At 44.8% G+C, this 13047-nt stretch overlaps 1 protein-coding gene across 3 annotated transcripts in view; it reads right to left on the bottom strand.

Annotated features, from left to right (window-relative positions):
• Window positions 1-13047, bottom strand: part of prkar1b (protein kinase, cAMP-dependent, regulatory, type I, beta) — a 314879-nt gene that overhangs the window by 97893 nt on the left and 203939 nt on the right. For all 3 annotated transcript variants that reach the window (XM_070900752.1, XM_070900754.1, XM_070900753.1), the window contains one exon: window positions 2314-2472. In XM_070900752.1, coding sequence (XP_070756853.1) covers window positions 2314-2472 — 159 coding nt within the window. The remainder of the gene's footprint in view (window positions 1-2313; window positions 2473-13047) is intronic.

Below are 13047 nucleotides of genomic sequence, written 5' to 3'. Positions count from 1 at the left end.
CAGAGCCTTAGGCCACTTGGGCTCGATATCAGGAATTCTTTCCCTAAACCACTCCACCTCTTTAACTTATTTCAGTTACATCCTGCCCCCTACTCTCTCCTTTACTGGCTTGGTGTCAGTTATCCGTACACCTGTTAAGTGCATTAGGATGGTTTTTATGTTAAAGCCACTTTATAAATGCAAGTTGTTGCATCCACTAATTCTTGTTGTCATGCTTCAATGTGATCCACCATCATATTAACCAGTATAGTTGATTTTAAAATAATTAGCATAGAATTATACACAAGCAATGTGTGTATAATCGAGCTCTTCAGAGTGGCAATTCAACAAATGTAAGCAAGATTGTACTTAACTTAAACCTGACTTCAGCAGTGGTTGCCATACTACCAAGAAAATTAAAGCAAGATTGAGCTTTTCTTTCAAAGTTTCTGATTCAGAAAGTTTAAAAATAAAAATTAGCTTGGATTTAAAATGCAAAAGATAAGCTTGCACTTCTGATGGAAAACCTGGAGGAGCATTATTAAAGTCTGGCACACTTAATTGAACGGCTGGAAGACTGTCCACAGTGTGTCCAAATTCCCAATATGCGTTTCTGGCTGACGAGACCCCCTGTCTGGAGCGCAAAGGTAGAAAATTAGCCCTGCAATGCTATCTTTTACATTTTTAAGAATACAATACAATACTACAAGGGTAATTAGTATTTTTTAAATTCTATTCAGTTTCCTTCTAGTGAAATAGCAGAGAAGATAAAAACAAAATGTCCTGGTGTATGCTCCATCAGATTTCAATTCATTATGGGGCTTTCAATTTTAACGAGCGAATCAAATGAGTGGTAAAGTGAATATATACATCATGTGTGTAAAAAATAATTTATTCAGCATAATACTATATCAGAAAACATCAGTAACTGCATCCTCTCAAGATATGTCAATCAAATAGCAACTCTGGACTTGAGCCCACAGAATGAGAAAGTTAAAGGTCTGCTCTGCTTGTGTTTTGTCCTAAAAAAGTTTTGGGCTGAAAAGTATTCACATTTGAAATCTGATGCTATTACTATATTCTCTCTTCACTTACATAAGGATTCATCTAACTGAGAGGTTGGAAAAGTTACATATGCCAAATCCTTTCCAATGCTTTTCTACACTTTTCTATTCAAAAGTAAAATGAACCAGCTCAAAGTTCTTGCTCATCAGTTTTTCTCCTTCTCTACCTTTGTGCTAAGTACCCCACCTTTGTCAGATGGTCCCTTCGAAGCTGGGTCAAGAGCTATAATTTACCATTTAAAATCTCTCAAACACAAACTAGCATGAGATTGTTAAGTTGCATGGCACACTGATGCACCAGCTCACTCTGTCACCAAATTACCTAGGGGGGCAAAGTATTATTGAAAATAATCAACATTTTTCCACTATTACTAGAAATCAATAGCTATTATACATTGCTAAAAGTGTTGAGTTATTATCCGAACATTATCAAGTGATACAGTTCCTCAGTGCAAAGAAGCAGCAGCAATGGCCTTCAGTACTTCTCCTTTATTTCATCAAATGGCAACAGATTTTGTTTTTATACCTTCCCATATCACACATTCAACCTCATGGTCTGCTGGAAGGAATTTTATACAAAAGTGAAAAATCTGAGACTACACTAATGACATGCAAGAGTCTAGCCCAAGGCTGCAATAATAAATAGATCTCCATGTTACAAAGATCAGCTGTCATAGTTATTTCAAGAGTTTATGTATTATTTAGTAGATGGTCAATTCTATTTTTAACAATAGAAAATTTCACAATAAATATTTCACAAGAGGTCATTTTTACACAAAACCAAGCAATGTAATTTCTAACTTAATGGGGCCTATTAAGCCCACCCAGCTCATTACCCGGCCCAATTAGATGGAGTGGGTCTGGTGACGACATCAATTTTTATAATGTGTGTTTTTTGCTATTTATTATGTCCCTAGTCCAAATCAGACACTAAGTGTTATATTTGTATTAAGTAATCAGGTACATTTTATACCGTACTATTTTGATGTGCGAAACTAATTTCATCATTTGAATAATAAGTGCCAAGGTTATTTTTTATAACGTTCACTTAATAAAATAAATTCCAAATACTCTATAGTCATGTAAAATTATATCAATTAAAGTTTTACTTGTTTCAGGAATTCATTGAGTAAAGTGTTCAGATGGTTTCCACACAAGAACTTTTCAACTTTCAGTTTCAGACTAAAAGGATTTTTTTTAAAAACAGAATTATCAATTGACCTCTGAAACTGTAGCAAAATGGAGAATAATAATGTAATTTAAGACAGACCATTAGAATGCGCCTGTAGCTGTCCCTGTCAATTCCCCACAGCTTGAGGTCTGTCTTGGCTTTGACAGTTGCTGCTCTTGGTGTGCCATAGATCAGAGCAAGCTCTCCAAAACTGCCTCCTTCTCCAATGTTTGTAACCCATTCTCCGTTTACATAAACCTATGCAAAAAAAACATAAGTCAACTTAGAGGCCTTTCTGTTTATTCTTTTCTTCTCTTTCCGTCAACTAAAACACATTAATAATCCTTCTTCCAATAATCGTTGCTGGGGAAAAAAAAGGAACAATCGACCAATGTTTTTCTTTGTACAACACAACAACGAAACACTCTAGTTTGTGGGTAAGATTTCAAGTCTTGTTACTTCAACACAATGGCCATAATTTTCTTTACCTTGGCGGGTCCGGTGTGGGCGGTGTCCATGGGGGGCCCTGACCCCGTTGCTGGCTCCATCCCACTGTACAAATGATTTGACCTTAATGGGGCCTATTAAGCCCACCCAGCTCGTTACCCGGCCCAATTAGATGGAGTGGGTCTGGTGATATCATACATGCCGCTTTTTAAGCTGGGATCCTTAAAGAGATCCTGGCCGCATCACATTTTAAGTTTAATCTAACATAGTGGCTGTTGAATCTTTATTGTACAATAATATAATAAAAGTTACACGAGTGACAAAGAAATATTTTAATAAAATCATTAAGTAATATGACTCCATCTACAAATATGACCAAGAATATAATTTTTAAAAGTACATTAATTGGGAAGTTATTGGTGTTTAAGTCACAAATCTATAGACTTTTGTATCAGTAACCGGTACAAATAAAAGATGTGTGTATCGGTAATACATAAAATTAAGCAGATTTTAAATATAATTGTAAAGGGATGGATTTACAATCTTATGCAAGTTCAGCAGAAGAGCTGTGAAATCCCCGACAAACAGTGTAAATGGTGCTTATAGTGTGTTTCTGAGATTCCTGCAGTTCTTCCGTTGAAGTTAACAATGGACAAGTGAGAGAGCTTCCGCAGAAATTCACCCCAAAGTCTCAGACTGAAAAATTTAATTAGTCATATTCAGGGACTGAAAGCAAATTAAACCCGTGATGAGAATGAAATTGTTATGATTGATGTTTTGATTTAATCTGTAACTGGACAATCACAGTATACTGTAATGGAAATCTGACCAGAAACAACACAAAAATGTATTTAGATGGTGTATGTCATTTTTTATAGTGCAGATCAATTCACTGAAATTACCGTTGAGTTGGAAGGCAACAGCCAAGAATGGTCAATGAAAAATTAACATTTATCAGTAGCTTTTCAAGTAGCACAGAATCTCCATCAATCTGTAAACTGATATAATAAACATGTTTTTATTTTGATTTGTTTTTCATGCTGTCAAGTAATCAGCTGGAGCAATGGCCATGGAACTCACGCCTCAGGTTGACAGATGTGGTTCCCGTGCTGTGTGAATCCCATGGCCATGCAGGGAAATTTAAAAAGTGTGGGGAGGGGCGGGGAAGGCTATTAAGTGCTTGTAAAAAACCTCAAAATAATGTCAATTGGGTCCTACGCTGACGCAGGCCAGATCGGCTCAACACTAACAGACGTGCCTGTGGGAAAGGCGTGTCGACGGCAGATTCCTGACCTGCTGTCAAAAAAAAACTTTCCCACCCGACCTACCACCGATCGCGTCGCTACCACCATGGAAAATTCAGCCCAATGATACTATTTACTTTTCAAATTTCATTGTTTGCTGAATCCCAGTTATTTTGTGTAGTGTTTAACACTTGTAGAATCGACAAGCAGAAATATCACAACATTTAAAAAAATCAGAATTACCAATGGAGCTTAATTACATTTCTCAATAAAATATAATGAATATCTACAATACAGATCAAAACTAAGAAGAATATATTGCCCTTATAACTGTACACCACATCATAAATAATAGGTAGAACTTTCCAAGGCCTCTTGCACACAGCGGCAAAGTACCTGAGATTTCTGATTGCTTCCGAAGTCTCATCTGTGGACTGGGCCTCAGAAAGTTCCACCTCATGTCTTCATATGCACATGACTTACAGCTGTAATAAAAGAAAACGCAATACTCCAAAACTTTCATCAGTACTTGGGCACAAATGCAAGCAACTTTTTAAATTAAAATCTAGAGATATATCTTTCCCCCTGACACAAGTTTGGTTTTTTTGCAAAATGTTTTGTTCCATAAGATTTTCAGAATCTGTACACATAGAAAGATTACTTAATGGGATGTCCCACATCAAATGTGAAGTATTCATTTAACATGCTTCAAAACAGTTTCTTTCCTGATGTAATTAGCTTTGAGAAAAATGTTTTACAAGTTATTGCTCTACATGTGTAGAAAAGTTAGTCTCAATATACAGACACATTATTCAATATTGGTGATCAGTTTCAGCTCTGCTGGCAGGAGAGAAGGAAGAGAATAGATATATTGCTTTAATAGTGATGGTGGAGGATTAGTTTAATATAGCTACTAGTCTTGCACTTTGATCACATTGCTAGCGTGCTGTATTAAAATGTGTGCTCTTAAAGTGAATCTTGAGATCAGAGGCATTATTCAAACACAAATGTGTGGGACTCGAGATACACTGCCCTCACTTTCTATGCCAAGAGGAATCTTCAGAAATAAATTGGTGACATCTCTTGGACAAACTATTCCTATATTTTTAAATCAGATACACAGGTAACATACTGCACTAGGACAGAGAATAATTTAAAATATCGATGCCTCTCTCTACAGAGCATGCAACATCAAATCAAAAATAGGGTTCATGCAACTGATGGCTACCTTGGTCCAATCAACTGCATGGACTTAAGGCATTATGGGGCCGAAATTGCCGGATTTTAAGGCCCGTCCGACCGGGAGCAGGCGGAGGGTGTGACCTATCCGCAATTGCCCAGGGCTGGGCGGGGGGAACCCGTGTTTCCGCCTCGCCCGGTACTCCGATCCATTGTCCGCAGTGCGCTGACCCCTTGCTGACCAGCGGCGACCTCTTTTCTGCCCCATAGGAGTGCAGCCGCTGCCGGTCGGTGCCCCCGACAGCTTTGCGAGTCGGGAAGCTGCCAGTGGATGGGTGGAGCGTCCGCCCTTAAAGGGGAGGGCGCAGTGCTGCGGCCACCATTTTGTTTTAATTATCATTCGACTCCGGAATCGACCCGAGAATGGGGATCACGTTTGGTCAGGCCGCCAACAGGCAGGCCGACATCCCCTCTTCGGTGCTGGGCCAGTGGCCCGGCTGAACCCCTCACTGGTGACCCAGTAGGCTCAACGTAAGCCTCGCAGCATTCGTTCCCTTTAAGAGAGGGGGAGGGATGTTGCGATGCGTCATCGCCTCGCTCCAAAACCGATCCTGCCCCTGCACCGTCTCAAACAGCACCCCAAAACGCTGCGAGGCAGGGTCAGAGTTAAAGAGCCGAATTTTCAGGCTCTTCCCTCTGATTCCCACCGGGCGGTGATAATTCGAATTATCTGGCCCAATTTCCCCCGCTATGTATCTTGCTTCTGCAGCAATTTATTCAATTCATAGCAGCTGGTCTGCAACATCATGCACATAACTGACGACTTTGTTCTCAAATACGAAGGTACACATTTTGATTCATATGCCACTGCTCAACAGCAATCAGAAAAATCCTGAATCACGCCCCAGTAATTCAGTAAGTAAATGCACTACCCAAGTCATACTGAGCAACACAGATTAGAAAGGTCCCAGGTTCAATCCACGGTCTGTATGGAGTTTGTTGATCCCAGCTCAGTCAGAGGCTGGGCACTATAATTGGCCTTAGGCCTTGCATAAGGAGAAGAAGAAAAAGAAAAGTCGGCGAGATTTACCATTCTGCTTGCTATTTAGTGAGCACTTCTGGAAAGAGTGTGCGAATGGATGACAATCTACAGGCTTTTAAACCAAAGTTTAAAGTAGCATTATCACTTTTACTTGAATTATTTTGCTTTTTCTCCTGCTCTTTTAAACCGTGGTAGTTTCTTGCACTATGGGCTTTGGCCCTTTAGGTTGCTCAATTAAAAAATCAGTCCACCTCTCATTAACACATAAATATTGTCTATTTTAGAAATTTTCCAGGTAGTGAAGGAGATTTGTAGCTAAAGGAAACAGCTCACCTGTGACCAATGATAGATCTCCTGAGCCACACAATCGCCTTAGCTCAGCAGCAATTGCAAACTTAATCCAGTCCAGAGATTGAACGTTTTTCAGAAATGTAGCATATTATTTTTGCTATTTCAAAAAAAATAGTACATGTTGAACCTCCCTTATCCGGCACCCTCGGGACCTGGCCTGTGCTGAATAAGGGTTTTTGCCGGAGAAAGGGAGGTCAGCCCGGGGCGGGGAGAAGAGAGAGAGAGAGAGACGGCCAGAGATCCGGGGGGGATGGGGGGGGGGCGGTGAGGTCGGTGTCCCGGGCGGGCCCGAAGTCTCAGCAGGCCGTGTATGTGGGCCCCAGCGAGCTGAGTGTCATGGGGCTCCAGCGGCCTGAGTGTCGGCGGGCCCCAGCGGGCCTAGTGTCAGCGGGCCCCAGTGGCTTGAGTGTCGGCGGGCCCCAGCGGGCCTAGTGTCAGCGGGCCCCAGTGGCTTGAGTGTCGGCGGGCTGAGTGTCGGCGGCCCCCAGTGTCGGGGTGGAGGTCGGCCACGTTCTGCGCATGTGCCCCCAGCACCAGAATCATGCCAGACTAGAGGTGCTGCTGGATAAGGGAGTCCCGGATAAGGGAGGTCCTGCCTGTATGTATTGCTGGCAATTACACGACTGAAAGTTACATATATATAGATTGAGGTGCTCTTTTCAAAGAGATGCTGTTCTTGCATTTCATTCTCCAATGAGCAAAGGTGTAAAGTTTCTGATTCAGAAGTACAATGCGTACATGCAAAGACCAATGAATGTCAAGACTGCATCTGGCAACTAAAGATTTGTATTTAGTTTAAAATTCTTTACAAGTGAAATTATTCATTTGTATAGTAAACAAAATATGTAATTTATATACCGTATATACTCGCGTATCCTGCGATCTCGCGTATCATGCGACCCCTAAATTTTCGTCCCCAAAACATGATTTTATCATATATCTCATGTATCATGCGAGTCACTTTTTTGAGATCGAATACAGACCTTAACATGAAACATCGAGTGGATTCTGCTGTGAAAGCTGTTCGCGAATCGAACACCGATACAGCAATCGTTCCAGCTGGCTTGACTAGCGTTGTTCAGCCACAGCCTCTACTGTGTTTGCGGGTAAAAGAAGCATGGGCTGAGATAGATGGAGCCTCTAATAATGCAGCAAACTTCAGAGGGAGTTGTGGGTGGCGATCTCTAGACCATAGCAAAGATACAGTACAAGCGACAATAGAGGCTGCAATCCAGCCCAGGAGATACCTGCCGAGATTCAGCGTGGATACGGTCTGCTTAACAGCCTAACAGCCTAATCTTGGCCAGCACTTCACACCCGCAAATTTTGTATCTCGCGTATCATGCGAGCCCCCAAATTTAGGTTACAATTTAGGTCTTCAAAAGTCGCATGATACGCGAGTATATACGGTAATAAAATACAAGTCCAATTCAGATCCATGCAAAACAAATTCCAACATACTTTTATCAATTTATATAGCACATTACAAGCCAGCTCTGTAAAACAGCAAACTAAACACATTCTACCACTTAGTCATAACAATTGCAAATTCAGCACCGGAATAAATTGGAAGCAACTGCACAAAAACAAGAAAGATCTCTTGCCGTAACCTGTGAGGCCAGCAAAACCTCCAGAAAAATGGGGTAAATGCCCATTTCTTTTGAGGTTCTGCGAGTGCACTGCTGAAATATTGGGCCCAAGTTTCGGGCCGTGCCTAGAACGGCGCAGCCCCGACCTGGATGCCCGTTTTTCGCGCCACAAAGTGCGCATAAAAAAAACTTGCAGATTCTCCGGCTCTCCACTGGTCCTCTTGAGTCGGGCGCGGCGCAGCACGAGCTGTGGGGGGCGGAGCCAAGTCCCTGCGCTGAAAACAGTGCTGGGACCTCTGCACATGCGTGCTACAGTGGGCGCGCATGTGCAGTAGCTCCAGGCGCCCAAAACTGTGTGGGAGCGGCCCGAAGCACAAAGCCCCTAGCCCTGGCCGAATGGCCTCACTGGGGCTGCGTGCATAAGGCTCCTCCCACGCCCAGCTCCTGCTTCCTCCCGACCCGACTCGACTCCTGCTCCCCCCCCCCGGACCGGACCCGCGCTGCCCCCCCCCCCCCGACCTGACCCCGTCCCCGACCCGAACCTCCTTCCCATCACCCCCGCCCCCACACCCCCCTCCCCCGGACCTGACCCAGACCCTGCCCCCGGACCGGACCGGACCCCCCGGTCTGGACCAGACCTGCGCTCCCCCCCCACCCGACCTGACCTCCCTCTCCCTCCCTCCCCTCCCCGCCCCGACCCGCGCTCCCCCCAACCCGACCCGCGCTCCCGACCCCAGACCCCGGACCCGACCCGACCAACACCACCTACCTGTGAATCTGGTGCTGGGGACGGGCACGCTGTTGGAGGGCTCCCGGTGCTGCAGTCGATAAGTAGAAAATGTTTTATTTATTGATTTTTCAAAAAAAAAATTATTTCTTATTAATTTTTTTTGATTGATTTATTGGTTGATTTATTGATGTTTTCATCATTTATTATTGATGATGGCTCTTTATTTGTAAAACTGAAGTGTTTAATGTTTGTAAACTTCCCTTTAAACCCCCCCCCACCATTCCCTACGCCTGATTTGTAACCTACGCCTGATTTTCTAAAGTGTAGACAAGGTTTTTTCGAGCGTACAAAAATCTTCACTTACTCCATTCTAAGTTAGTTTGGAGTAAGTTTTCACTGCCGAAACTTTGAAAACAGGCGTATGTGGCCGGACACGCCCCCTTTTGAAAAAAAAATTCTGTTCCAAAGTGTAACTGTTCTAACTGACTAGAATTGGAGCAAACTAAATGCCGAGAATTTGAATTTCTAAGGGTCCAAGTTTTGAGCCGCGCCTAGAACGGCGCAGTCCCGACCTGTACGCCCGTTTTTCGCGCCACAAAGTGCGCCGAAAAAAACCCTCCAGATTCTCCAGCTCCCTGCAGGTCCTCTGGCCCTCAGCGCAGCTGTAGGGGGCGGAGCTAGGTCCTTGCGCTGAAAACAGTGCCGGGACCTCTGCACATGCGTGCTACGTGGGCACACATGTACAGTAGCTCCAGGCGCCCAAAACTGTGTGGGAGGGGCCGAAGCACACAGCCCCTAGTCCTGGCCCAATGGCCTCACTGGGGCTGCGTGCATAAGGCTCCTCCCACGCCCAGCTCCTGCTCCCTCCCGACCCGACTCGCGCTTCCCCCCCCCCGCCCCAGCCCCCGGACCGGAACCCCCCGGACTGGATCCGACCCGACTCCCGCTCCCCCCCCCACCCCCCACCTCCGGATCGGACCCGACCCCGACCCGACTCCCGCTCCCCCCCCCGCCGCCCCCGGACTGGATCCAACCTGACCTCCCTCCCCCCGACCTGACCTCCCTCTCCCTCCCTCCCCCCGACCTGAACCGAACCAACCTCCCTCCCACCACCCCCCCGACCCGCGCTCCCTCCGACCTGACCCAACACCACCTACCTGTAAATCTGGTGCTGGGGACGGGCCCTGCCCGATGTCTCGGGCCCAGCCCGTTCAGCCTCCCTCCCCCTTCCCCCAATCTCCTTTCCCCCCCCATCTCCTTTCCCCCCCCATCTCCTTTCCCCCCATCTCCCCTTTATCCCCTTTTCCCCCCCTCCCCCTTCTCCCCATCCCTCCCCCTTCCCCCACTCTCTCCCTCTACCCCCCTCCTCCCCCTCACCTCGCTGTCAGAAACACAGACACTGACAGACAGAGAATGAGAGACACAGACAGACAGACAGAGAGATAGAGACACTGACAGAGACACACTGGGGGGGGGCATCCCAGCACGCTGTTGGAGGGCTCCCAGTGCTGCAGTCGGTAAGTAGAAAATGTTTTATTTATTGATTTAAAAAAATATATATTTTTTATAAATTTTTTTTGATTGATTTATTGGTTGATTTATTGATATATTTATCATTTATTATTGATGATGGCTCTTTATTTGTAAAACTGAAGTGTTTTATGTTTGTAAACTTCCCTTTAAACCCCCCCCCCCCCATTCCCTACGCCTGATTTGTAACCTACGCCTGATTTTCTAAAGTGTAGACAAGGAATTTTTGAACGTACAAAAATCTTCACTTACTCCATTCTAAGTTAGTTTGGAGTAAGTTTTCACTGACGAAACTTTGAAAACAGGCGTAAAATGGCCGGACACGCCCCCTTTTGAAAAAAAATTCTGTTCCAAAGTGAAACTGTTCTAACTGACTAGAACTGGAGCAAACTAAATGATGAGAATTCCGATTTCTAAGATACTCCGTTCTACACCAGTTGCTCCTAAAAATCAGGAGCAAATCATGTGAAAACTTGGGGCCTATGATACTCCGTTCTACACCAGTTGCTCCAAAAAATCAGGAGCAACTGAGGCCGAAACTTGGGCCCTATATGGGGGACCAGGAGAAACCCACAAGATTCCACGGCCAAGGTATTAAACTGCTTTATAGTATAATCGAGTCAATGAAGGACTAGTTACACTGCTGGATTACATAAAGAAATCTTGGTGAGTTTCTGCATTGCATCTTACTGATAATACACATTGCCGCCATGGTGAAGGGAGTGGATGGGCATGAAAAATGAAAGAGAACATGGAGATCATGGGCGTGACTCAATAAATTAAAGCTATTGCAACAATTCTCAGTGGCAGTGAGTAAATTAAATCGGATGTTGGGATATATTAAAGGGTCAGTATTGAGCCGCAATATTGAGGTAATCCTGCCACGTTTTATATCATTGGTGCGACTGCACTTATAATACTGTGTACAGTTCTGGTCACTACAGTAAAAAAATATTGTAGCTATTGAAATGATACAGAAGAGAGCAACTAGAATGACTGGGTGGATGGAGGGATTGGTTTATGATGAGTGATTATGTAAACTGGGCATGGTCTCACTGGAGAAGAGAAGATTGAGAGGGAATTTGATTGTTCGTTTTAGGATTCTAAAGGGACTAGATAATGTAAACTATGACAAGTTCTTTCACCTGGTAGATCTAGAGGACACAGCCTTTGCTTGAAGGGGTCGGTAATTTCAAAACAGATCTGCGGAAAAAATGGGGGAATTTTTTGGGGTGTCCGTGGGCGCGTTTGGTGGCGGATCAGATGGGAATTTCTTCTTTTGACAGTGGAGAGGGACCCCGCTGACAACCCACCGCCACGCGTCTTTCCCAGATGTTGGGTCTGTCAGTGCTGGGGGAGGCAATTTAGGATATGACCTGGTTAAGAGCCACTTAAAAAGTATTTTAAACTCACCATCAGAGTTTACCAGGTCGCCCAGGGGGTTATGCTGCTCAGGGATCACGTCAGCTAAGCAGTTTGGGACTTGTGTCACCATGAAATTATCTCTTTACTTGACAGCTGCAAATGGGCTATAAGTGCTCCCATCTCACAGCTGTTCACTTTCCAAGCTCAGAAACTGTTACTGCATTTGAAATACAGATTGAGCTTTATGCAAATTGTAAGTGTTTGGTGTAAACTCTCTATCCAGTGTCACCTCATTAGAACAACCTCTCTCACCACTGACAGATCGCTTCTGTCATCTCAATTTCACCTGCCATTTATTATATCAGTATCGGTGCCACTGAAACTCTCTCACCTTGCTCCTCAGAATCCCACCATGATCAGCCCCAACACCAGCAGCACCAGGCACACAGGCAGCATGAACAACAATACCAACCTTCTCCACAATCACCTGATGCTGCACAGGACACAGGGCATCAGCACCTGACCACATTGCCGCCTGGGAGGCCAGGGATGGCCTCACCATGGCCAGATTTACTTCACTTGACGTTGCACACCCTGGCTGCCACATGATGCGCCAGTTTGGCACCACCCCACACCAGCACTATAAAGCATCCCTACAATGCCCAAGCCATTCCTTTCACATTTGTCATCATTACGAGGGGTACTGTTCAGTCTCACCATTCACTGCAACTCACTAAGCCACTTCCAAAGGTGCACACAAATCTGTCCAAGAGCGCAAAGCGTGGAAAATAAAGATTTCAATGTTTGACAACACATTAACAGAAACTTCACATGAACATTGGCTAAAACACATGTGTGTTTGTTAGTTGGTAAGATTGGACTAGGATGAAGGCAAGTTTGAGGGGTGGCTAGTGAGATGGGGAAGTGATAATGTAGAGAGAGAGGGATGGGTGGAGGTGTACGGTAAGTTGGTGTGAATAAGGATGTGCAGGAGTAGGGTAGGGAAGGCAGAGTGATGGGGATGTAATGAGAGGCACAGCACAATGAGGTTGAGTGTGGCTTTGCAGTAACGTTTCGTGATCTACTGAGATCATTGAAAGGTTTGTGCCATTGCAGCCAGGTCCTCCTGACCACATCCCTGCTTGTGCCCTCCTGTGCAATGTGCAACCAAGTTGCGTTGATCTCCTGCGCCCAGTGGAAGGGACGAGGACCTTCCTGCGTGATGTGACTCCTCCATCTTCTTCTTAGGCAGTCTCCCAAGATGTGCCTCCACACTAAAATGAGTTCGAAGGTGACTGATGAGACCAATGCAGGATCTATAGTCTCTGTCACAGTTGGGGCAGTCAGTGGTTAGAG

This window comes from Pristiophorus japonicus, chromosome 15 (assembly GCF_044704955.1).
Source record: "Pristiophorus japonicus isolate sPriJap1 chromosome 15, sPriJap1.hap1, whole genome shotgun sequence".
In the NCBI taxonomy this organism is placed as follows: domain Eukaryota; kingdom Metazoa; phylum Chordata; class Chondrichthyes; family Pristiophoridae; genus Pristiophorus; species Pristiophorus japonicus.
The sequence above is the reverse complement of the archived record's forward strand: the minus strand, read 5'-3'. Positions and strand labels throughout refer to the sequence as shown.